The sequence below is a fragment of the Rhinolophus hipposideros genome (genome assembly GCF_964194185.1).
Source record: "Rhinolophus hipposideros genome assembly, chromosome: 8".
Classification (NCBI taxonomy): domain Eukaryota; kingdom Metazoa; phylum Chordata; class Mammalia; order Chiroptera; family Rhinolophidae; genus Rhinolophus; species Rhinolophus hipposideros.
The window spans coordinates 81,932,253-81,958,022 of NC_138054.1; the positions used below are offsets into that span (position 1 = coordinate 81,932,253).

At 51.5% G+C, this 25,770-nt stretch overlaps 2 protein-coding genes across 2 annotated transcripts in view; both read left to right on the plus strand.

The window, feature by feature from the left end:
* Window positions 1–11,201, plus strand: part of MUL1 (mitochondrial E3 ubiquitin protein ligase 1) — a 30,956-nt gene extending 19,755 nt beyond the window's left edge. Inside the window, exons 2-6 of the mRNA XM_081057101.1 lie at window positions 3,448–3,758; window positions 3,841–3,974; window positions 7,460–7,547; window positions 7,958–8,078; window positions 9,256–11,201. Of these exons, the coding sequence (XP_080913227.1) occupies window positions 3,855–3,974; window positions 7,460–7,547; window positions 7,958–8,078; window positions 9,256–9,985 (1,059 nt within the window). The 5' untranslated portion in view covers window positions 3,448–3,758; window positions 3,841–3,854 and the 3' untranslated portion in view covers window positions 9,986–11,201. The remainder of the gene's footprint in view (window positions 1–3,447; window positions 3,759–3,840; window positions 3,975–7,459; window positions 7,548–7,957; window positions 8,079–9,255) is intronic.
* Window positions 11,202–22,417: 11,216 nt separating this feature from the next.
* Window positions 22,418–25,415, plus strand: CAMK2N1 (calcium/calmodulin dependent protein kinase II inhibitor 1; the record flags this gene model as incomplete). The annotated part of the gene is made up of 2 exons (XM_081057103.1): window positions 22,418–22,583; window positions 24,098–25,415. The coding sequence occupies 2 exons, from the start codon at window positions 22,418–22,420 to the stop codon at window positions 24,166–24,168; spliced, it is 237 nt and encodes a 78-aa protein (XP_080913229.1). The 3' UTR covers window positions 24,169–25,415.
* Window positions 25,416–25,770: the final 355 nt, after the last annotated feature.

Consider the following 25,770-nt stretch of genomic DNA (forward strand, 5'->3'; position numbering starts at 1 on the left):
CATTTGTCATTCAGCCATACTTTCATTATTAAACATTTCTTTACCTTGTGACTTACAGTAAACAGTCTTTTCCCTAGAACTACAAAATTACCTACCAAATGATGCTGAACTGATTTAACTGGTTAAAACACAATTGTTCAGATTCATCCACTTCCTTGCCTATGTTTTGCAAGCCAAGAACACAAATAATAAAAGGAGAATTCCGCACATGCCTACAGCAGTCTCCCACCCATCAGCTTATCTCAGCTGACAGCAATCAGTGCAGAAACAGCCGAGAAAATGAAGACTCAGAACAGTGAAGGTGGTTTGCCTAGTACCTGGGGAGGAGAACGTTTTAATTTCCCACCTTCAAGTAGCTTGACCAGAATCCCAGCTGGAAGACACCTGGGGAATCATCTACTTCAGTTACCATTTTACAGATGGGAAACTGAGACTCAGGAAGGTGGTGGGACTTGCCAGAGATCACATGGCTAGTAAATGGTAGAGCGATTCAGGACTTAGGGTGCTTGACTCGCAAGCCTATCCTAATTCACTCTTTCCCAATATCCAGGGTGCCAGGACCTGCCACCGACCAACAGGTACTGTGTGTGTGTGTGTGGTGGGGGGAATCCTGCATGTCACAGGTGAGGCTGGTGGTAAAGGTAGTAACAGGTGATGGTTACAGGGCCTGCTGGTAAACAGCAAACCTGAGGATTAACTGGGTCCACAGTTAGCCTCAGGGCGTCCCTTCAATCTCCAGAGCCTCGCCATCCTTCATCTCCCTTCCCTCGGCCCCACACCCTTCCTCCCTTTTAGTCTTCTGCATTTTGTGCTCCTGGCGCCTCCTTGTGGTTAATTGTATCCACTGTCGTTTTGACTGCCCCCGTTCCTGGGAAAACTTCATTTTCTCGAACTTAGAGACTCATCTTTAATTTGTGATTCAGTGAGGACAGCCATTCTGAACTGAGAATAGCTCCCTAGGGACATCTGGCTGTGCTGGAATTGCCCATCACTCATCGCTCCTAACAAGGTCCACATGATGTAAGTTTCAAAATGTCCCAATAAGACTGTGCTCAGCATGGCTAATGAAGGATTTCAGCATTTTGGCAAAAAGTGGTAGGGTTATTTAAAACCAAACGGTGTCATTTAAGAGTGATGGTCTTTTAACAAGCTCCCAAGGAATCCATAAAAGGGCTTGGAGAATACAGGCCTACCTCAGAGATACTGCGGCTTCGGTTCCAGACCACCGCAATAAAGCAAGTTATTGCAATAAAGCTAGTTGTAATCTTTTTGCTGTGAAGGGTCTTGCCTTCGATTTGTAAAATATGAAACATCTGTGAGGTGCAACAAAACGAGGACTCCCAAATAGAATCCGTAAACAAGGACCCCTAGCAGGGGAGACATTCCCCTAGTCTTTGATTTTATGGCCCCCTTATTGTTCTTTCCCCCAACTATGGTCTAAGGATACAGAAATTTAGATGATTAAAAAAACAAAACACATTAAGTCATGGCTGGCTTGCTCTCAGCTTTATTAGATCCCATCCCCCTATGATGAAGTTTAAAATTTTGCCTTGGTATTTAGGGACCTACAAGATTTGATCCCAACCTTCCTTTCCAATTACTTGCTCCCGACTCTCTGTCACAAGTCCTGGGCTCAGGCTATACCAGTCAACTCTTGCTTCGCTTTGCACTCTTGTTCACCTTGTTCCCTCCCCACCCCACAGCATGCAAAATCTTCCCTGCTCCCATCCTGCTACCCGACCCTCCATTTTGTTTACAGAACTCAGATCCCTTTCCTAATGAAGAAACTGAACCACTCTATCTGCCGAGGCACTTTGTTTGCCCTAATTTCAATGGGTTTGGGACAATAGATAACCGCCCCTGTCTGCTTCTCCACAAGCCCCTAAACAGGCAAAGGGCAGATCCTAGCTGTTCAGCAATCTTGTGCGCAGCCCACAGCCTGGGATGCAGGAGGCCTTTGTAATTATTGATTATTGAACAACTGGTGTGTTCCTCTTCCTCTTTTTTTAATTCAAGTTTTATTAATTTGAAATATGCCATACTCTCACACTCAAAAAGCACAAAAGAGTAAAAAGTCACTCTGTTCTCTAGCCACCCAATTCCCTTCTATGGAAACAATATTATCAGCTTTTTATAAGCCATTTTAGAAATATGCAAACATACATATTCTTCTCCCTTCTTTTTAAAATAAATGGGTTCATCCCCAGTTTTGCAGTTTCACTTCACTATGCTCATTCATATACACATATTTTAAAAATGTATGTAACCAATTCACTACTGATAACATGTAGGTTGTTTTCATTCTTTTGTTATTAAAAGCAATGCTACAGTGAATAATCTTGTAAATTTGTCATGTTCACATGTGTGAGTATTTATGTAGGAAGAATTTCTAAAGGTGGAATTGCTAGGTTAATGGGTGTGGGCACTTTTAACCTTGATCAGCATTACCTAGTTGTTCTTCATAAAGTGTCCAATTTTATACCCACAAGCAATATATGTGAGTCTGTGTCCCCACAGCTTTGCCAACACAACGTGTTATCAATGTGTGTGTGTGTTACAAATTCCTGATCATCCCTTGGATTGAAAATCAGCAAACATATCTGGTGGTGTTGACAATCTGAAGATTCTAACCCCACGTTCACAGAAAGTAATTCTTGTTTGGTTCCAATCATATTTAAGGAATGGGGTTGAAAAATGTCAGGGTAGCCACCTGCTTTAATAAAGAGATTTTACTTTTTGGGAGCAGTTTAGTTTTGTTTTTACTTTTTTAATGTACTGACATTTTTTATGAATAATAAATTCAACAATTAATAGTTTATATAATATTACATTCTGCAGGCAGTTGGTTAAATGCTTATTAATTTCAGTGGGAGAAATTTAGTTTTCAAATGCATTTTACATACATTGGTGTGAGCCAATGGGTACATTCCTGTATTTTCAAGAATTTAAAGCATAACCTGTAGGAGGCATCTCGATGAACACATGCTTTGCAGGTAGATGTTTTAGATAAGATTTTGGGTATCTCTTGATTATTTTAGGAAGGAGATCACTATAGAAATCAGAAAACAGCCTCTGAAGTCTGCTGGATAGCCGCGCTGTGGCGATTAAATGGGATGATGTCTGTGAAGCTTTTTGTCACAGTATCTGACATATACGAGGCATTCAATAAATGTAGCTGTAATTATTAATAAGCAACATGTTGTTATGTGTATTGATGGTAAATTAAGGGGCTACTTTGGTGATATAATCTGCTCTCTTGGAGGTAAGGGCTCTGGAGTCCGGTAAATTCCTCTCTACCACTCATTGGCAGTGACTCACCTCTCTGGCCTCAGTTTTCTCATCTGTAAAGTGGAAGAATAAAATCCAAGTCTCAAGGTTTGCCCTGAAGCTTAAATGTGTAATACTCCTAAGTACTTACTACACATGAATTCTCTTCTTTCCTCCCAGTCTAATGAAGGAGACATCGAACAACCCATCAAGCAACACAATAACGCCAGGAAATCAGCGGGACTGAGATCAGGGAGACGAGGGCCAGCCAATTACCGGGCCGTGCGCCTCGCACTGGAGGCGAAAGGATGAAGGAGAGAGGACCCCCCGCTCCTCTCAGTTCAGCTCCCAACTCGGGAGGCCCCGCCCCTGGGGAGGCCGCAGAGGCGCGGCGATCACCCTGGCAACACCGCCTTCCGGTCTGCTCTTTCCCCGCCCACTTCCGGTCCGGCCGTGTGCGTCATCGCCTGGAGACCCGCCGTGGATTTCCGGTAAGGTCCGCCTCGGGGAGCGGTGCCAGGTGAAGGGGCGAGGGTCGCAGGCCCTGACGTCGGCGTTGCCTCCTGCGCGCAGGGTCCGGCCGAGCCATGGAGAGCGGCGGGCGGCCGTCGCTGGGCCAGTTCATCCTCCTGGGCACCAGCTCTGTGGTCACCGCCTTCCTGTACTCCGTGTACCGGCAGAAGGCCCGGGTCGTCCGAGAGCTCAAGGTCAGTGCTGGAGCGGACTTGGCCTCAGCCGGGTGGTCACTACCCCGGTGCTGGGCAGCCCAGGGCTCTCCTTTGGGCCACTGCACGGTCGAACACGAGCCAGAAGAGGAAACAGCTTCCGCGAGGGTGTCGCCCAGCCCACGGCTGCAGGAACTGGGATCAGGAGGCGGGTCTCGTGATGACCGCCTCGCGGTCCCTTTTCCCCTCAGCCCCTCCCGTGGCTCGGAATGAAGCTTGACCTCGTTACTTTATTGCACAGATACGTGTTGGGCACCTGCGGTGCTCCAGGCACGGGGGACATGGCGTGGGTAGAACAGACTGTCAGGTCCCTGCGTTGCTGGAGGGTCCCTTGTCCTGCGTCCCGACAGGCGGTGAACAAGGCAGTCCGATGGTAGGAGAGGCGGGGAGAGGTCCTACAGAGCCACGCAGGGACGAGAGAAATGGGATGCTGGAGAGAGAGGGCTGTTATTTGACACGAGGTGACGTTTGCGCAGGGCCCGGGAGGAGCTGAGGGAGACGGGCTGCAGATGTCTCGGGGAGTGCAGGTCAGGCAGAGCCCACAGCACCCGCAGCAGCCCCAGGCTTCTTCCATTTGTACAGCTGCTCAGCTCCTTGCTGCTGCAGACTCCTCCTTGTTTCTTAGCTTAGTTATTTTAAATATAAGGCCCCGTGCGCTCCACGCTATGGCTTACGTAGGACATTCTCATCGTGTGATTGTTTGCTTCACCGTGCTTGTTCGAGGTAGAGGCAATGACAATCGTCTCCGGGTTGCAAATCAAGAAATGGAGACTCAGGGGGAAGGTCTGACAGCTTTGATGAGGTTACGCGTAGATCGCCTGATTCCCAGTGTAGGATGGTGGTGGTTTTCCCCATGGACCACATTGTGGATGCGTTGTTGTGAATGTTTGGCCTCCTTCGGTTAGAGACAGGGTCTTCTTTATCTTTCTTCATTCCTTTTAGGTTCTAACCCGGTGTTTGACGAGCGGTAGAGAAAGATACTCGATAAATATTTGTGGATTTGTTTTGGCTGCAGTCTCACGATACAACGATTAGGACTTTAGTTGGACATGAATTTCAAAGATGGGTGCCTAAACCTACTCACTTCATTATCAGATTGTTTTCAGTTAGGGCTTTGGAAACCAATGTGTGAAACCCCGGCTGTGAAGGAAATTTTGGAATCTGCCTGGAATGAAGCAAGTTACCAAGCAGTTTGTGGTGGGAATGGCCTCCTAGGGAGATTCCAGCTGTCCACTTGTGCACCTAATTAAATCACCAAGTGGCTCCTGACGTGATTGGCTATGACTGTAACTGATATTTCACTTTCTGACTCTGAAACTCACTAGAAATTAACTTGGCATAAAGTCGGCTGGATGTGGGACTCTTTGAAGCAGTGAACTCGCCAGGACCCATTTTTGGGTGATCTTAAAAGCGTTGCCAGTTAGTTCCTCAATGAGGAAGAAATGGCCCCTTCCCGGAAAAAGAGTTGGGACGCCTAATATTTTAGCTTCTGTTTTTTTGATCAGATTATAGAACTTCCAGAGTCGGGTTTGTGTCTTATCCTTGTGTATCTCTTACAGTGATGGGAATGCATACTTATTGTATGCCTACTATGTGCCAGCCCCTGGGATAGGTTCTTTCACACCTTAGTGTTCATTTAATCCACATGAAAATTCTGTGAGACTGCTCTCCATCTTTTACGTTTTTTTTTTGGGGGGGGGAGGTGAACAGGGCTTTATTGGGGGACAGTGTGTACTTCCAGGCCTTTTCTCCAAGTCAAGTTGCTGTCCTTTCAATGTTAGTTGTGGAGGGTGCTGTTCAGCTTCAAGTTGTTGTCCTTTCAGTCTTAGTTGTGGAGGGCGCAGCTCAGCTCCAGGTCCAGTTGCTGTTGTTAGTTGCAGGGGGCGCTGCCCACCATCCCTTGCGGGAGTAAAACCGGCAACCTTGTGGTTGAGAGCCCACTGGCTCATGTGGGAATCGAACCGGCAGCCTTCGGAGTTAGGAGCACGGAGCTCTAACCACCTGAGCCACTGGGCTGGCCCCATCTTTTACAGTTTTGGAAGCTGAGACTAAGATAAATTAAGTTGCTCAAAGTTGCAATAAATGCATTCAAGCTTGATTCAACGCCTGGGTTTTCTGATCATGTTCCTCCTTCCGCCTTTTAAGAAACTTCTAACCGGCCAGCATGTGGTGGACACATTACCAGCTATGTGACCTATGCTATGTGGCAACTCACTTCATCTCCTCAGTTTCAGTTTCCTTCTCAGTTTCCTTCTGATTGGGGATAAGAATGTCTACTGTGCATTCAATAGATTCATGCATTTAAAGTGCTTAGCGTAGTGCCTGGTATATAGTATATCTAAGTGTTGTTTATTTAGTAATTTACTCAACAAATACGTATTTAGTGCCTGCTACGTGTCAGGCACCATTCTTGGCACTAAGGGGACAGCAGTGAACAAGACAAACCGTCCTAGCTCTCCTAGAGTTTAGTAGCCCAGTGGAGGGAGACAGATAATAAAACAAGTAAACAAACTGTGTTAGTTGTTATTGCTGTTACTTTTTGCCATCTTTGTAGTGTAAGTATTTATTGATCTTGCTCCTGTCTTAGTGTTGGAGTGACCTTAAGGTGTACCCAGTACCTCCTCCCCTCCGTAGAGGTTGCTTCTCTGGCATCCTTAAGATTTGTGGATGGGAAAACCTGGAAAGTGGGCATTATCCTTCATTCATTTCTGAATCCCTAGCACTCAGCACTGTGCCTGGCACACACATGCTCAGGAAATGTTCATCAATTTCATTAATTTTCTCTTATTTTTGATGCAGCAGTAACAGGCGTGGTTGGTTCCCAAGCACAGCAGGTTGGAAACTGAATTGGAAGGGATGGGAGAACTAGGGGTTGTTAGAGAAAGGTAGCAGCAGAAGTCGCCTTGCTCACTTTATGAGAGGGAAGAAAGGCAAACTGAAAATAGAATAGTGTTTGGCACCTTGCCCTATAAGGCAAAGGTACCCCTTTATGATAATGTGTGATTCAGAGCATGAATTGAAAGGCATGTGATAATAATACCTGCCATTGCTCCAGCACTTACCATGTACTAGTCACTCATTTAGGTGTTTTCCATATATAAGCCCTTTGGATGCAGGGTTCTGTATTGTCAAGAAGAGATTAAATTATGTTCCGTCTATGATACGCAAATTGATTTATACTTTTCATAAAAAAGGTTGAAAAGGAGTGTATGTTTCCACTAGACGGAGAGTGTACATGGCACCGCATTCTGCGGGTGGCAGAGAGGGAGGCGCTGCCCCATCCATGTTTATAGGTTAAAACTTCTGGGACACAGCTTTGAAATCTGATTCTCTCATAGTCCCCTTCTGTCTGATTTCCTCATTCTCTCAATGTGAAAAAAGTAAATAGTCTTTTCCTTTTTTGCTCTTTAAGTTTGATTGAATCTGTCAGTGTTCGATAGCCAGTTCAATATATTCTTTGCATTTAGGGAGCTAAAAGAATCCACTTGGGTGAAGACTTGAAGAGTATTCTTTCAGAAGCTCCAGGAAAATGTGTGCCTTATGCTGTTATTGAAGGTATGTTTATTTACTGGTAAAATGAAAAGTAACTTCCTCTTCTAAAAGTTTTATAAAGAACTTCTTGGCTGGTGTCAAGGGCCTTTTGTAGCCGTGGGGCAGTGGTCCGGAACCTTGGGCTGTGGGGTCAGAAAGACCTAGATCATTGCTGTGTGATCTTGGGGAAATTACCCAACCTTCCTGAACCTCTATTGCCCCATCTCTAAAATAATTTCTGCCTTGTCCGGTTGTTGTAAAACTGACATGATGTGATCCATGTAGTGCTTAGGGGAGTGCCCATAAAACATACCTGATGGTAATAACATTTTCATCATTTTAATTAATGATGAAACGAACACCAAAATTTAAACTACCTTAAAGGAAAGGACAGAACAGTGCTTCAGAAAACAAAATAATTTGTTTCTGTGTAGGAGCTGTTCGATCTGTTAAGGAAACACTTAACAGCCAATTTGTGGAACACTGTAAAGGGGTGATTCAGCGGCTGACACTTCAGGAGCACAAGATGGTATGGAATCGAACAACCCACCTTTGGTACGTAGCCTCTCTCCACCAGCCCAAAACCTGACAGTTGGTCAGTTCCAAGGCTGGTGTCCTGGGTACTGTTTCCATGTTTTCAATTTCTCCCGAGATGGGTGTGGACCAGTTTCTTAATGCTGATGATGTTCTTGTGTGTGGTTGAGGACCTCTCACTTCAGGTCGGTTCCAGAACTACCAAACCAAAATTTCCAGGGCAGGGGCCCCAGAATCTGTTCACATGCCCTCTACAGTTTGTGAACCACTGATGTGTGGCATGGATTAATGATTTAGGTATTTATTAGAGCAATTTTGTGCCAGTAGATGGAATACCATTTTTCCAAGTGATCCTAGTGGGTTTTTGGTTTGCATTTTAATTTTATTTTTCACTGTGGTAAGAACACTTCACATGAGATATGCCCTTTGGAAGAATTTTAAGTGCAGTGGTACAGTACGTTTACTATAGGCAGAGTTGTTGTACGGCACATCTCTAGAATTTGTTCACCTTGTGTAACTGAAACCTGATACCCATTGAATAGCAGCTCTCATTTTCTTCTCCCCCGTAGACCCTGGCAAGCACCGTTTCGCTCTCCATTTCTAGGAGTTTGACTGTTGTAGATTCTTCATATAAGTGGCATGTTTGTCCTCTGTGAGTGGCTCGGTTTGCTTAGCATAGTGTCTTCCAGGTTTATCCACGTGGTCACATATGTCAGGATTTCCTTTTTTGTGGCTGAATAATCAGTGTACGCGTGTGTACACGTGTATCACATTTCTTTTTTCATCTGTTGGTGGACACTTAGGTTGTTTCCATGTCTTGGCCATGGGGGGTAACGCTGCACTGAATGTGGGAGTGCAGCTCGCTCTTTAAGATCCTTCGGCTTAATCCCCAGGAGTGGGGTTGTTGGATCAGATGGTCATTCTATTTTTAATTTTTTAAGGAATCGGTTATTTATTTTAAAGCAGCCGAGGGAAATCAATAGTAGCAGTGACCGATGACTGTCCTTGTTGCCCACTGATACCGCCTGGGAACCTAACAAATTGAGGCACGTGGATAATAGTGATTTCTGTTGTGCTCTTCCCGGTACTTCCGACTTGATCCCGTCCTCCGGGCATTTACGCGACCCCCCCCTATCCCCGCCTGGCCGTGAGGTGTCTGCTGTCCTTTATTTTATCCTGAGTTGTCTTACTGTTTTAGGAATGACTGTTCCAAGGTCATACACCAGAGGACCAACACGGTGCCCTTTGACCTGGTGCCCCACGAGGATGGCATGGCTGTGGCCGTGCGAGTGCTCAAGCCCCTGGACTCCCTGGATCTGGGCCTGGAGACCGTGTATGAGAAGTTCCACCCCTCGGTCCAGTCCTTCACGGACGTCATCGGCCACTACATCAGCGGGGAGCGGCCCAAAGGCATCCAGGAGACTGAGGAGATGCTGAAGGTTGGGGCCACCCTCACCGGGGTGGGTGAGCTGGTCCTGGACAACAACTCCATCCGCCTGCAGCCCCCCAAGCAGGGCATGCAGTACTACCTAAGCAGCCAGGACTTTGACAGCCTGCTGCAGAGGCAGGAGTCGAGCGTCCGCCTCTGGAAAGTCCTCACGCTGGGTTTTGGCTTTGTGGCTTGTGCTGCCCTCTTCTTCATCCTCCGAAAGCAGTATCTGCAGTGGCAGGAGCGACTGCGCCTCCAGCAGATGGAGAAGGAGTTCCAGGAGCACGAGGCCCAGCTGCTGAGCCGAGCCAAGCCTGAGGACAGGGAGAGTCTGAAGAGCACCTGTGTCGTGTGTCTCGGCAACTTCAGGTCTTGCGTCTTCCTGGAGTGTGGGCATGTCTGCTCCTGCACCGAGTGCTACCGCGCTTTGCCGGAGCCCAAGAGGTGCCCCATCTGCAGGCAGGAGATCAGTCGGGTGGTTCCCTTGTATAATAGCTAACAGTCTGGAAGCTCCCACAGCTACACTTGAAAGGAACGTCCCCCTCTTCAGGGGATTTTATCTGGAGGCCTTTAGAAGAGCAGCGGGTCCCTCCAGGTACAGACAGAGGCACACCTCTATCCCACACCTCTAATCATAGGATGTTGCCTTTCCAACCTGAGAGGGGACCCTTTCCAGCACAAGCTGAGAATCAAAGCCCCACCTTGGGTGTGTGGCCTGCCATCCCTTCCCAGGAACCCGATGTGAGTGTGTGTGACTGTTTAAGCGCCAAAGCCAGTCACCTGCAGCCCTCTGTTCCTGTGTCTTCTGGTCCTTCCTGGTGACTTGTTCAGCCTTGAGTGACTCAGCCAGAGGGGAGGCAAAGTTGAGCTCTGAGTGTGGTGTGTGCCTCACAGAGCTGCCTCTGCAGAGACTCTGTCCTCGTCTTTCTTCCTTCTGCTTACACCCCAGGAAAAAGTGGTTGGGCTGGACATGTCACTTGTGTCGCTTTCCCCCTTACCTGCCAAATGTGTACATGGGTATGGCAGGACAAAGGAAAGGGATATCTAGCATTTGTCTGCCTTTTACCTAAAAGGATAGAACTCTGATCAGTAGAACCAAGAGCGGACACTTGAAGGACACTTGGAATGGTGGTCAGTTCAGCGGTGATGAAGACGGCAGCTTGGCTGCAGCCCCCTGGTATCTCCCCTGACCTAGAGCGGGCGGGGACACCAGAGCACGCCTCTCGCCCTAATTTGGAACTCCTGAGAGGCCAAAGGACGGATCTGGTTTTCCCTGCCTGAGCCGAGCCGGCAAGGGCTCCCCTCCCACCGGAAGCAATAGGGACTGCTGCCCCCGCCTCCTGGCTGTCTCAGCTGCTCTGCAAGGCTCTCACCAAGGAAAAGGGCCCCGCGTCCTGAACACAGAGCCTTTTCTAAGCCCCCCTCTCCCCCACTGCAGAGTGAACACCCCATGGGTGTATCGCATCGCCCCTTTGTACCATTCACCCCGCACTTCTGCTCGAGTTTGTGAGTGTAAGAGAAGTGGGGGGACCTCGCTTGCCACCTCTGAGTCAAGGTCATGTGTACAGCTCTTTCTTACCTCCCTTCCCTGGCTTTGGACAGTCATCTCCCGATCCTCCTTTGTGCGGGGGAGGAGGGGATGCTCTCAGGGGGCTCACACCAGTTCTATGCAGTGTCCAGTGTGGACAGCACAAATTAAACGCATTATAACCCAGTGTTCGCTTTGTCAGAGAGAGTTCATTGCTCAGGCTGAGAATCCCGGGATGGCATTGAACCCCACCATGACACAGTGAACTGGAGACCTTGAGGCCTGTGTGTGTGTGTTTTCTTCAGCGGGATCTGGGGCTCCCACAGACGGTGCGCAGCTCCGTGGGCCTGGGGCCTGGGGGAGGAGCCGGCCTGAGAGAGGGCTGTCCCGGAGGGCAGCCGTAGGTCACGCCTGGCTTCGCTGAGAGGCATCTCTGTCAAAGTCTATTCTGACATCCTCAATGGCAGGCAGTGAGAGAAAGGGACTGGGTGGGGTGTGGGGGACAGCAGGGGAGGAAACTAACATTTACCGAGCATTATACTAGCATATGCTCTTTTGAACTTTAATTTCAACGTGAGTCAATCCTCACAGAAGCCCCGAAGGCTCTCAAGGTATCTGCATTTTATAGAAGAGGAAGGCCCAGAAGGGAAGCCCACTGGGCTGAGGGCACACTGCTAGTAAGTGGCGGTTCCGAAGTTAAACTTCAACTTGTTTCTGAAGCTCCCACTCGACGTGCTCATCAGCAGTGGGGCTAATTCCCTCACTGCTCATCCCCACAAGATACCTATTCCCCAAGTTGCTAGAGGGGGGCCACTGTGGAGGAATGGGTAGAAGTGGTGAGAACCCACTATGGCAGGGCTGAGTCCTGTCCAGTGACGTGTTAAGACCCCAGTTTTACATAGAGATGCTTTGGGGGTGGGGCAGGGTAAGGGTGGCCGATGGGAATGACCTTTGAGTGCCTTAAAAGCATCTGCCCCTTTTTCCTCATCCTTTCTGCAGTTCTTGTGTAAGAGGGTCCAGGTTTCAGTAGAGGAGGAATGAATTGCTTGTGGCGGGCAGTTTCGTGGTAATCTCTCCGAGTTCAGCCATTGGCACAGATTTCCTGAGTGAATCTGATCAAAGCATTGAAGAGAAGGGGAGGCAGCTTGCCCTACCAGAGCCCAACTCAAATCCTGGGCAGACTGATTGTTCCGTCTCCAGAGTTCCTGCAAACAGTTGCGGGGGATACAGGAGCAACCCACTGTCCCTGCCTCAGGATGTGATGGCTGGCTGGGATCACGGACACCTGTACGCAGGTTCTGGATTTCAGGTCCAGGCTCGGAGACTCACTCGCTCACTTGCGGCAGCTCCCACCTTCCATTTTAGGAGCCTCACCTCCAGGAGGGTTGAATGGGGCCGGAACTGACATGTGGGGCCCAGGCTGGGGGTGGGGTGTGACAGGGAGATGAAGTAGGAAGTTAGTGCTGAACTGACCTTGGCATTATTGTGAATTTTAGTCCTTTGCCAAGTCAACCCGTGTGCTCAGTCGCCTTAGTGCTAGGCCCACAGCATTAGGCAGGAATAACTGCTCCTGGTGTTCCGAATGAATGTGCTAGCTACTTTATATGCATTAATGCTCGGGTTCCCACAAAGGGGATGTTGTCCCCCCCTTACAAGTGAGGAAAGGGGGGCTCAGTGCGGTTACATTTTTCCTACAGCCACACAGCATCACGAGCCAGGCGATGTTAGATTCTTTACAGGCATCGTTTCTGTAAGGCTGATGGCAGACAATAGGGGAGACCATAGTCCCCCTTTTTTATAGGTTGTGTGATTTGCTCAAGGCTACCAAGGTCTGGCCGTAAGGCCCTTAGCCTTTCATCACATGGAGCTGGAGAAGCTAGGAAGGAATGTGTTACAGACACTGCTTTTCAAGCCAGTCAGCACGCTGAGTCACCAGTGACACCCTGGTTCTATATACTGTCGGTTGAGACTTTGAGGTTCCCCAGCTTATCCTGGGGGAGCAGGAGCTGGAAGGTGGGACTTTGGAATCCTAATTCCTTCAGAGTTATGATGGAAAATTCAAGAAGCAGACAACAGTGTGTGGAAAAATTTAAAAAGCAAACAACGTGACCAACTTGGCCCGTCTGACACGCTTTCCGACCCGGGTCCTAGGCGTGCAGACTCCAGCTGGGCAAAGGATCTGATGCTGGTGATCCCACAGGGCCTCAGGAACACGCAAAGGAAGTTTGGTATCATTGATGGGCATTTATTCCTCTAACAAACATTTGCTGAATTATTCTGTGCCCAGAGATGCAAAAATGAGTAAGACGGTTTCTGTGTCCACAGGGTTCAGGGTCTTTGAGTTCATCCCATGGAACAGGTGTGGTGACCCAGCTGTTGGTAATATTTGTGGTCCACAGAATACTGGAGCTGGCAGGGACTTTTAAGACTGGCCTGGTTAGAGCAGATTCCCCGACCATTCGAAAGAAACCAGCCAAGGGCAGTAAGTCATTGCTGAAGGGGAACCCGCAGAGAACACATACTCCACAGAGCCTAGAGCGCTCGACTTAAAACACCAACCTGACCATGTCCCTCTGCCTAAAGCCCTTCCCCAGGTTCCCCGTCACCTCCAGGACCAAGCCCTGGCTCCTCCATGGCATAGGAAGCCTGTGTGACCTGGCCCGGGCTACCTCTCCAAGCCTCTGTGTCCTTCTCTGTCTCACACTTGTGGCTCCAGCAATATAGCTGTTGAGGGTCCTTAAACTGCCATGCTGTCCCCTTTCTCTGAGCCTTTGCTCATGCTGATTCCTGCCTGTGGGATCCTGGTTCTTTACCCTGCTAACCTCTACTTACCTTTTAAAACTCAACTATAGGTGTCTCCTCCCGAAAACCTTTCCTGAACCTTCCCGCCTAGGCTGGGTTAGGTGCCCACCCCTGAGAGTCCAATACCTGCTCTTCATGTTGCCCACATCTTGGGCAGGAACTGTATCTTATTTCTTCTCCAGGACAATTTGGAGGTTGTCGTTATACATTCATTGGAGCTAACTTTAGGGCTTGCTCTTTGCTCAGTACTCACTAAGTGCTGTGCATGACTGATGTCCTATAATCCTCAGCCCGAGGTCTGTATTTGTAGTCTTACTTTAGAGAAAAGGAAATCAAAGCCCAGGGAGGTCAAGCACATGACAGAGACAGGTTTAAGCCCAGACAGTCTGACTCCAGAGCCCAGGCTCTTCACCATTGAATGTACATGGAATGAGTGAGTAAACTAGTGAATGAAATAGATGTGGGGCAAGCAATCCTGGAAGGCTGCCTGTGGGAGTTGCCTTTTGGACCAGAGATGAGGCCTGTGGCAGGGAGGACTTCTCAGGGCCTGAGGCCAAGGGGAGTGGATTGTGTAAGAGAAACCTCATGCCTAGTGACCTCACCAGAGCTTTGAGGACTCAACATAGGAAAGTTGGGGACTGTCTTCACGTGGTGGCAAATGGTCTGGACGGGGAGCCCAAAGGCTGGCTTTCTCTTTGGTCCTGGCTCCATTACTGTGTGATCTTAATGGAGTGATTTAATGACTCTGGGCCTCAGTTCTGTCTATAAAAGGAGCAATTTGGCTGAGAAGCTTTCCAAGGCTCCATTCAGCGCTGACGTTTTGCTTGTCCATGAGAAAACGAGTGGATGAGGGACCAGAGAGGGCAGTTTGGAGGCCCTCTTCAGAGCTGCGAGTCCGAGAGATGAGATGTGGACCCTCTTCAGGCTAGCTGTGTGCCACAGCCTCAGGACCATGTTCCCAGAAAGCCAGCGAAGTCAGCACATTCTCTCTAATTAGATAGTGTTAACTTATCAATTTTGGATAAGCTTCCCCGTGTGATGTCCTGAGTCGCTCCCTGGAGTGCTCATTAGTCACTTCCCCTGCAGCTGCCTTATTGTTTCCCACATGGCAGCCGAGGGACCTGGCACTTCCCTTGCCCAAGCACGGGGCACATAAGGCTGAGCCAGTGACACTGGCATTGGTCAGAGGGGCCGATCAGGCCTGGGTGAGGGGCTGCCTGGTGAAATAACATGCCTCTCAGCTCTTGCCCTTGACCTCTGACCCGGCCAGAGCCATGACCTCACATTAGGTGGCTCAAATCCAGATTCCTCCAGGATTGAGCCATGCTTCTGGAGGGGCACAGCTGAATGCAACAAGCACTTAAGCACCTAGTGTGCCAAGCACCTTGGATCTGTAATCTGAGTGTTCTCTAGATTACACTCAGAGGGAAGAGGGCACAAATGAGGTCATACTAATATTATTGTCCAAATTGCCCAAACTGCAGGCCTCCTACCTCCTCAGTCTTCCCTAATACTTAAGGTGCTTCATAGGATGGAGCTGTATACATGCTTGCAATAAGTTGGCTCATAATCTTTATTTCTTCCTACTCCCTCCTCACCCCACCTCACCCCACCCCGGCACTGGTGATGCGATCCCTCCTAACGCTGCATTCTCTACTATGACCTCCAGGTGGCGCTGTGCCCCTATGGTTGAGTCAGGCTGGAGGAGAAACTGAGGCTGAGCTTCCAAAGGCCTGTGCAATTTTCTCTTCCTTGAGGGATGGGGAACAGGCCTCAGAGGCCCGATAGCAGAGTCTGAGGAGGACCCTCGGCTGCTTATCCCAGGCCCAGCTGGGCAGAGCCTGTAAAGGGGAGAAGCAGGAAGCAGGAATGTTTTCTCCAGTTCCTTTCTCTACCCCACTCACCAGGAAGATGGGTGCAGATGTGAAAGTTTTGAGAAACCCAGAAAATAGAGGGGGGGAAACATCCCACATTTCTCCCCCTATAATTTTCCAGGCATTCACATCTTTAAATATACTAACCATGATTTCTTTCAACAAAAAACGGGATATGCATAATGCATCACATGTTCTTAAAATACCCAAATGACTTCACACTGGTAAAGGGTGCTTAAAAAAACTGTATGGCATAGATTTTGCTTTTCTCCCCAGTGGAGAAATCCTGCCTCTCCAGCCTGGCCTGCTTTCCTTGTTCTCATCTCTTTCGTCCTGTCTTGGCCTTTTGCTCTCTCTCCTCTGTGCCAAGCTCCTTGGTCCCTTCTCTGCTGCCTCTTGGAAGAGACAGAACTGGCACCTGCTTTCCTCGGCAGTTCTTTCTCTTGTCTGCCCTGTGTGTCGCTGGCCTCTGAGTGTGTGAAAAGAGCTTCTTCCTCTGCAGGGTGGATCTGTCTTCCTCTCCGAAGCTCTTCTATCTGCTCTATTTCTGTGAGTCTGGCTCTCCTCACATCTTTCTCACCTGTGCCTGGGGCCTACCCTACCAGGTCGGATTGCCCTCTTCACCATCCCCTGCTGAGCCGAGGGCCTGTCAGGGGAGGGTGGGGAGAGCCTCTGTGGGCATGCAGTGGCTGCTTCTCACTCGTCTACCCTTGCTATTACAGAGACAGCTCCTTTGCTGGAAAGAAGAGGCCCTTCTGTCCGTCCCCGCAAGTCCTGGAGGGCTTTGGATGGTGGGTCTCACTGCATGGAGCTGAACCCTGCCCTTATTTGGTGATGCAATCAGCACCACTTCTGAGCCTTGCAATATCCTTTTGAAGCTGATCCGGTTACCCCCATTTTATAGCTGAGAAGAATTCTGGCTCAGAGAGTGAAGTGCCTGCCTCCAGATCACGCAGGTCGGAAGGAGTGGAGCTGGGGTTGAACTTGGGCCTTCGGATTTCCCTTCATTTCATTTGCCCTCCATCAGGTCTAGTGAACAGAGCACTAAGCTGGCTGTTGGGAGACCTGGGGGCTCGGTTCTGGCTCTCTCTCGTAGGGCAGCTCATCTTCTTCATCTGGGACTCACTTTCCCCCACTGTACAATGGGGAACGTACCCCTTCTCTGCCCTGCCAACCTCACAGGCTTACCGTGGACATCAAATGACATCACGTGTGTGGGATGAGAGTACCATCATGTGGGAACGGAAGGGTCCAGAACCATGCACGGTCCCCTTGGTGGAGATTGGCTCAGCAGTTAGTAGACACATCCATCTGCTCAGGGGTGAGCCCCTGCACGTCTGACCCCAGGTTTGGGGGACAGTCGCGTTGGGGGCCTCCTCAGTTGGTTCTGCTGCCTCTGGGCTTAAGGTATGAGAAGCCCTTCTGTTGTCACAGGGCACTGGTGGGAACTGTCATTTGTAGGATGTAGTCCTGCATTCTTTATCTGAACCTTTGGGGTTCAGAGATCCATGGAAATTGTACACTCAATTTTCCGTGTCTAGGAAGAAAAGAATTCATCTCTTTCATCAGATTCCCAAAGGGGGCCGTGGACTGCAAGACGTTTGGACTTTTTTATCTACACTCACAGTTTCTGTGGGTACACCAAATGCAGAGATTAGAAGAGGATTGTCCTTGGTTTCCTGACTCTCAGGTGTCCTCAGGGAGGCAGTGTCACCCAACAATTGAGAGCTCAGCCTCAGTCAGTTAACAGGCTTTCTCTCACTGCGCGTGTTTGTGCATACGCGTTGTGTTGTGGGGATGGGGTGGAGGCCCCCCTTTCAAGACTGGTGGGGAATTGGCTGCACCGAGGCTCCAGTCACTGAGATGAGAGGGGTAGGGGTGGGATGGGTTTTTATCCAGCCTTGGCTCAGCGTGGTGGTCCCCGAGTGGCACGCCACTTAGCCTCTTTGGAGGTGACCAGCTTGCCCCTGACACAGCACCCCACCCTGGCCTTCCCTGCTGACCGCAGGGGTTGCAGCCAGCCCTGACAAGGCTCAGCATACCCAGGACTCCACCTCAGTGGGCTCCTGGTGCTGAGCTGCCAGCTGGTGCCCGCACCAGGGCTGAGGTATCCAACAGCCACATTCTCGTAGTTTCTGAGGCAGCTGCCTGTGCCTCGCTTTCCCCATCTGGATAGGAGCAGGGAGAGAAGGGAACAAAGAGAGCTAATGTGTGCCAAGTATCTACTGTATGCTGGGCATCGCTGGGGCTGACTCGCCCATTTTCTACCTCACCAACACTGGTGTAGGGCTCAGTACACAGCAGGGGCGCGCATATATAGATTTTGGACCCTAGAATGTCTGTGCAGGAAGGGCCCATGGAGATAGTCCAGTCCTGCGGTTTTCAGTTCTACAAAGTTCTAAGGTTAGGTCAGGGAGCTTTCAGGAGAGGTTTGAGGGGGAAGGCCCCTACCTTTGCCTCAAGCTGGTCTTAAGTAGATTTGGGAGACCTGGGTGATTTTGCAGCTGAAAAAAAAAAGGATTTCCTTCTCTACGTTTCCCAATTGATGACGTAGAATCAGAGGCCTAGAGGCGAGACTTAGCTTATTCAAGGCCACAAAGAGAGTCAATAGTTAATAGTAATGAGACCATTTATTTCAGACTTAGACTATGTGTCAGCATATAATCCACGCATGTTCTTCCCCAGAACAAACCGCCAAATAGGAACAATTATTATCCCTATCTGACAGATGAGAAGACCAAGGAACAAAGGTGCAATGAGGACAGAGTTGGGAAACAACAGGGTAGGGAGTTGAACGGGAAGGCCGGCCCGCTCACCCTGGACTACTGCACTAGACTGTGTGCTGCCAGGCTGCCTGCCTCCACTCCTGCCTCACTTGGTCCAGCCTCCATCTGGACCCGGCCTCTTCAACACAGCCGTGGGCTTCTGAGCCAGCCCCCTTTGCGTTGGGGAAGGCAGGAATGGGGCTCCAGGATGTGTCTGCATCCAGGTCTAGGGGTCTAGGATGAAGGGGTGTCCTACTGAAGGCTGGCAGAAATGGAGGAATGAGTGAGGCCTTTGTAATGTAATGTAAAAATGTTGGGGGTGGGAGGGGTGGAGGGGTGCCGTACTGATTCACACTTTGCCTTGTAGAACTTCTGTGTGAACTTGGAGACATCACTCTCAAACTTCAGGTACTTTATCTATAAAACGGGCCTGACCATCCCAGTCTTGCTGCTTCTGGATGGAAGGCTCCAAGGAGGCAGTAGCCACGGAAATCCTTTTCTAACTATAAAGTGCCATGTGCCCGGGAGGGGTGTGTGGTTCGGTAAGGGGATGTGTACTGAGTTGGGAAGGTGTGGCACTGCCACCTGTAACCTTTCTGGAACAAGGCAAGGTAAATGTAAAAACAGACGGGGTGTAAAACCTGGCTTCTCTTCCTCCTCTCATTTGCTGTGTGTGCAGGGATTCCTCAGCCCCTCTGTGCCTTTCTGCTTACGTTCTGTGCAGTGGGACTGTGGTAGGCACTCAATGTGTAAATTGCTTCATAACTCAGCAGCAAGGAAGGAGCCAGGTGAGTACAAGATGAGTGGGTCGCAGCCCTGCATGCTGTCACCACTGTGGGGGTTTCCCCTCCGACCTGGAATCCCAGCTGGGGAGAGTGGCTTCTCCTGGCTCCATCACTAGCCTGTGACCTTGGCAAGCCACTTACCCTTTTCCTGCTACATCAGTTAAACAGGGATCTTCTCTTTCTATCTCAAAAGGTATTGATCAAATATATGGTGATGGAAGGAGAACTGACTCTGGGTGGTGAACACACAATGGAATTTATAGACGATGTAATACAGAATTGTACACCTGAAATCTATGTAAATTTACTAACAATTGTCACCCCAATAAAATTAATTAAAAAAAAATCACAAAAGAAAAAAAGGTATTTATTTTGAGAAGCAAGGTCAATAATGGATGTAAAAATGTTTTTTTTTGGGGGGGGGATGGGAATAGAAAGTGTGATACAAATGTCTGAGCTTCTTGTTACAACTTTATCATCCTGCTCCTTACGCTTTTGTTTACTCTCCCAGCCCTTGGCCTGGTGCTAACCTCAAAGCAGATGTGGAAAGGAAAGCCTTAATGAATGGAGACAGGCAGCTTGTGGAGTGACTTGCGGGGTGAAGCAAGGGGAGGCAGGAGACTTGCTGCTTCTGCATTGACAAGCTGTGGGGTTGGGGGCAAACCCCTGACCCTCTCTGGGCTCGGGTGTCCCCATTTATAAATGAGAGATTAGACTGGGTCATCTCTGAGGATTCCCCTAGCTCTGATGGCTCTGAAATGGGAGTGAAGGAAGTGCTATTGTTCTTTCTCACTCACTTCTAAGTCATTTCTCAAAGGTTTAGTGCACATCCACTCTCAGCCAGGCACCAAGAGCAGATGTTGTTTTGTTTTCATAACAGTCCTTTGAGGTACACAGACTGCTAGTCACAAACACCACTTGATAGCTGAAATTATGAAAGTTCAGAGAGGGGACGTGACTTGCCCAAAGTCACACAGCTAGGAAATGGGTTTGAATCCCTAGCCTGAATCCAAAGTTCACATTCATTCTTTCTGCTCCAGGGCCTCTGTCTCCCGTTTCTCAGCCCCTTTCTTCCCCTTTACCCCCAAGGTACCTGGGCTGGAGGCCTGTTGACCCTTTTACACAGTTTAGGGAGGGGAATGGGCTGGCTTCTCTCAGGCAGCAGCTCCAGCAGGTAACCCCCTTTTCCCTCCAGTCCCCCACCTACCCAGAATTTTAGAATTAAGGGGAGAGTGAACCTGAGGATTCTCCTTCACTGTTGACGGAGCCCTTGCAAGGCAGCACGTTGAGCCAGTTGAGACCACACCAGGGCAACCTAGACGTGTTTCCCAACCTTGCCTTCAGCAGGAAGCATGACGTTGGGATGGCTGCCTCTTTCTGTGGTTAGGCTGGCACTTCTGAGCCAAGGTAGTCTCTAGGGGGAGAGCAGGTGCTGTTGGCTCCGGGCAAGGATAACAAGCCGTCCTCACGCACCAAGTCCCCTCGGGTTGCCGTCTGCTGGGCAGATGCGCCTCCCAGGCCTCTGGGCTGCCCCGTCTCCCTTCTGGGATTCGGGAGCTCGCTCCTCCGCTCAGAAGCCACAGTCTTTCCCCAGGGCTCCTGGCTGTTGCTGAAAGGGAGGTCCCCGAGGGCAGAGGGCTGCACCCGGGACGTCCCCAGCGGAGGCAGAGGAGGCTGAGAGCCAGGCATCCCCTTCCCTCCCCCACAGCGCCTCAGCCCCCAAGCCCCGCGGGATCCCGAGAACAGGGCCTTCCGGGGCGAACGGAGTGGGAGAGGGAGACTGTGAGGCCCAAGAGGCTGGGCCCCGAGACTCCAAAGTGGGGCACAGGGGTGGTGGGGAAGGGGCTCCCTGGTTTGACGTTGGCAGGAGAGGCCGTGTCCTCGGGTCACCCTGGTGCCCTCCGACCTTTTGCCCCAGCATCTGGCCTCCAAGGAGACCGACATCCATCTGTCCTTCCCCGCTTGTGCGTCGTCGGCCCGCCCCCCCTCCCGCTCCCGGAACCCCCACTCTCCCCAGCTCCCCGCGGGAGGCAGAGCAGGCGAGTCCCGGGCGAAGCCGCCGCGCACCGGCTCGGGACCCGGTAAACACCCGGAGGGAGGTCGGGGGGGGGCGGAGGAAGGAGGCGCCCGGAGGCCGCCGGGCGGAGGCGGGGCTCGCGGGGGCCCCTCCGCGCGGGCGGGACGGCGGGTGCGGGGGGCGGGGGCAGGAAGCGAGCCGCGGCCCCGCCGGCCGGCGCGGCCCCGTGACGTCGTCTGGCTTCCAGGGATCTCTCCCCGAGGCCCCGGGTCCCCTCTCCCCGCCCTCCTCTGCCCTCCTCCGCCGCCTCGCCTCCGCGCCGCGGCCGGCATTTCTAGCTCGCAGCTCGCAGGAGGGCTGGCGCCCGGGTCCCAGCCTCCTCCCGGCCCGCTCTCGCTCTCCTCCTTCCCTCCCGACCCTTTCTCTCTCCCTCCCGTTGCTTCCCCTTCCCCTCTCCTATCTCTCCCCGGCCTCTCCGCTGCAGACCTAGTCGTTCCCTCCCTCCTTTCTTCTCCGCTGCTCCTTCCTCTCTCCCTCTCCTCGGGCTCTTTCTGTCCATTGCCCTGCCTCCCTCTCCCTTTCGGTCTGTTTCCCCCCCCAGCTCCCTCTCGGTCCCCCCCCCACCGTCCGGGTCCCCACCCCCCGCCGTGCCCTCCCGCCTCCTCCCCCCCGCCGCTCGCCGCTCGCCGCCCCGCCGCGCTCCGCTCCCCACTCAGCCTCCGCGAACCCGCGCGGGCTCCGCCTGCACTCGCCGCAGCACCGGCCCGCCGGCGCCCGGAGGTGCGCCCTCCTCGGCCCCGCGCCCCGAGCGCTCGCTGGGACACCCCCCTCCTCCCGGCTCGGCCCCGCCCGGCGCGGCCCCCGCCCAGCGCCCGAGAGCGCCGAGGATGTGAGTCCTGCCGCCTCTGCCGGAGCAGCCGTCACTCGCGCGCGGAGCCGCAGCGCAGCGCAGCTCAGCTGCGGGCGCTCGCCGGGTCGCTCGCGCGGGCTGCGCGCCCTCGCCCTAGCGGCGTCCCCCCGCCTCTCGCCGGCGCCTCCGCCGCCGCAGCCCGCGGGCCGTCCCCGGCCGGCCGCCCCCGGCCCCAGCGCCGCTGACCCTGTCCGCCGCCGGCGGGGACGCGGGCGGAGGAGGCGCCGCCGCGGAGCCCCCGGACGCGACCATGTCGGAGGTGCTGCCCTACGGCGACGAGAAGCTGAGCTCCTACGGCGACGGCGGCGACGTGGGCCAGATCTTCTCCTGCCGCTTGCAGGACACCAACAACTTCTTCGGCGCCGGGCAGAACAAGCGGCCGCCCAAGCTGGGCCAGATCGGCCGGAGCAAGCGGGGTGAGTTCGCGGCCTCCCCCCCAGACACCCCTTTTCCTGGGCACCGAGGCCTGGCGTGGGTTTGCGGGGGTCTCCGGCACCTCTGTTCCGACCCAGTGCAGTCCCATCGTGCAGAACTGGGGGGACCCCGCACTGCGGGTACGGCTCGGGCTGGCCTCGGGACTCCCTCCCCCTCAGCCTGGTCCCCAGTGGGGTCACTCAGGGGGCGTGGCGGCTTCTAGCCGCAGCGGGGGCTGAAAGGTTATAGTGGAACCCCACCCGCGCCAAAGTTTGCTTTTTTATTTCTGCGCTCCCCCCACTCCCTGTTTTGCGCATTGTAGTCGCAGCTGCACTCGCTCTACAACCGCGATTGGGGTGTCCCACGACTCACCAAGGGACGTTGTGGGGAACTGCGGCGGCAGGACCCCCATTCCCACTGGGAAGACCGGGGGCTTTCGGGTCGCAAGGGTTTTCATTGTGACTTGGCAGGGGAAGGGAATTTGCCAAGCCTGGGCGCTCGGCGCCAGAGCTGGAAAAGCCCCGGAGAGACTGGGAGGCAGAGTCTCGGAGAGGAACTTGAGGGGCGCGAGGACGAGGAGGGAGACCCACAGCAGCCTGGAGAGACTGAGACGCGGAGATAGGGAGGGAGGCGTGGGGCGGGGATGGGGGGTAGACCGGGACAGGCAGAGACCGAGACAAAGCTCGGAGACGGAGCCAGAGCGGAGAGACAGCGAGCTGGGCACGCAAGTCTGGGGAAGACAGAGAAGCAGCTGAAACAATGAGGGCGACTGACACCCCAGACACACAGAGAGACCCAGAGACCTCGACAGGTGACCGTCGCGCCGAGAGACTGATGGAGAGATTGAGGAAGGCGAGGCCAGGTCTAGATGGCGAGAGAGGCGGAGGACACGGCGACAGGCAGACGCGGAGAGGCGGGCGAGCCCCAGGCAGACACTGAAGGGAGGCTTTGACCTCTGCAGCGGCGGGGAGAGCGGAGAGGCCGAGTCCGCGCAAGACCGGGGCGCGGGCGCGGGCGAGGCCAGACCCCTCCACAGGCCGCACGCCGTGGGAACCGGCCCCTGGCGTCCCCTCCCCCGTCCGCGCCGCCGCACCCAGCCTGGGCTGCCCGCTTCGCGCTCCGAGCATCCCGAGGGTCCCAGACCAGGAGCCCTTGGCTCCTCCTTCCCCTCTCTCTTCTGCCCTGGGGCTTCCTTTCTAAAGAAATGCGCCCAGGGTCGGCGGTGGGGTGGGTGGTGAAGACGTGGCCAGGGCAGTGGGATTTGCTCCCTGTCTGCATCTTTTTCTCAGAACCCAGATGGGACACAGCCAGGGGGTGGGGGGCGTGGTTCGGAGGAAAGCCACAAAGGGACCCCTAGCAGAGGCCGCAGAGGATAGGGCTGTGTCAGCCCGAAAGGAGCCCTCCTTTCCCGCCCTCCCCCAATCTTGCCCTGGCTCCCGGACGTCACGAGAAACGTTGGAGACCCCTGGCGAGGCCCAAGAGCGCTCACTTCTCCTTTTCTCCCCCTTTTTTGCAGTTGTTATTGAAGATGATAGGATTGATGACGTGCTGAAAAATATGACAGACAAGGCACCTCCTGGTGTCTAACTCCCCCAAAGACAATGAGTTAAGGGAGAGAATAAGAACGGCGATTAACAGTTATTGGCAAAAAGAGCATGGAAAGAGAAAGCACTTTGAAATTTATTGCTAGCTTGCTACCCACGATGAAATCAACAACCTGTATCTCGTGTCAGGCCGGGAGACAGATGAGGTGTGAGAAGGAGGAGGAGGAGGAGAAGGCTCTGGGCTCCTCTGCAAAAACAAAAATAAAATAAAAAATTAAAAATAACAAAATCACTATGTACACACATATAAAGAAATAAAGAAGTCTCAGTTGCAGCTATTTGTTAAAATGAATACCAATTTCTTTTTATATACAGTGAATATTGCGCAATTATAGATCTGGTTTTGAACCACTTAAATAATGAAGCGGCAACACCCGGTGTTTTGAGGTGTTGGCATTCTTCGCTGATTTGGCTGTTCCCAATGTTTACATTATTTAATCTTGCAAAAATTATTGTGCTGCACTTGGATGTGAAATGCTGTTCAGTTTTATTTTTTTATGTTATCCTTGGATGTACAAAGAAAATCAGAAAGTGATCTCGATAGATACTCTGTTTTATTTTGGTCATCTTTGGAAGTTATCAGGAATGTGTTTTAAAATAAGAGAACTTTGCGAAGGAATGAAACATAGAAAGAATCCTTGTTTTATTTTAAAATGAATTGTAAAGCTTGTGTTTCTTTGTTGCTGCAAGCTATTTGCCCAAGTTAATGCAGATGAACACATTTTATATGTCAGGAAAAAAAAACAAAAAAACCACAACACACACACACACAAAATGCTTGAGCTTTTTCTAACCTCTCCCTGCAGTCTGTTGTGTGAGCAGCCTGTTTTTTTCTCTAATATTGTGTCAGTTGATTCTCTTTAATGGACTGTAAAAAATGTAATCACAAGAGTGCCAAATATCTTGAAATGCCAAAAGGCATTTTGGTTTCTTCTCTTTTCCTGTGCTCTGAGTCCACGTAAAGGAATGCTTGGAGTGTGTTTTCTGTTATTTATAGGGGTTCTTTTAAGGCACACCAGCTGCCTGTTTTGCATGGTATTTGCAAAAATGCCTCTTGCGTGAGGAAATCTTTTACCATTTTTTGTTTGCAACTTTGGACCTCAAGAGGTTTCTTCCCTTCCCTTTCCCTGTTCCCTCTTTTCTTAATTCGATATTCTGTATGTTGCACCTTTAACCAGCACACAGGGCTATTTCTCCGATGTACAATAAAAGAACTGTTCCTGTGTCTCACTCCTCTCTTTGCTTTGGTTGTTGTTAGTGGGGGGACATGCTTTTTGTCTGCTGGTTGCAGACAGGAAGGAGGGAAGGGTAGCTTTGGTCTGTGAAGCAGGGAGGGCACTGTGGTTGGGCTCAGATGGTAGGAAAGACAAGCTGGATGATCAAGGCCATCCCCGAAGAGTAAGTGCATTCAGTTTGGATTTGCATCAGGCTCTCCCTGCTTCTCTGAGGTTTCTGCCATCCTGGTGGACTGCTGAGAAAAGGTGGGCTGGTGTGTTAGGAGGCAGGCAGTATTGTTAAGAGCAATGTTTGGAGGCTGGCCGACTTGGCTTCAAATCTCAGGTCCTTCACTTCCTACCTAACTCTG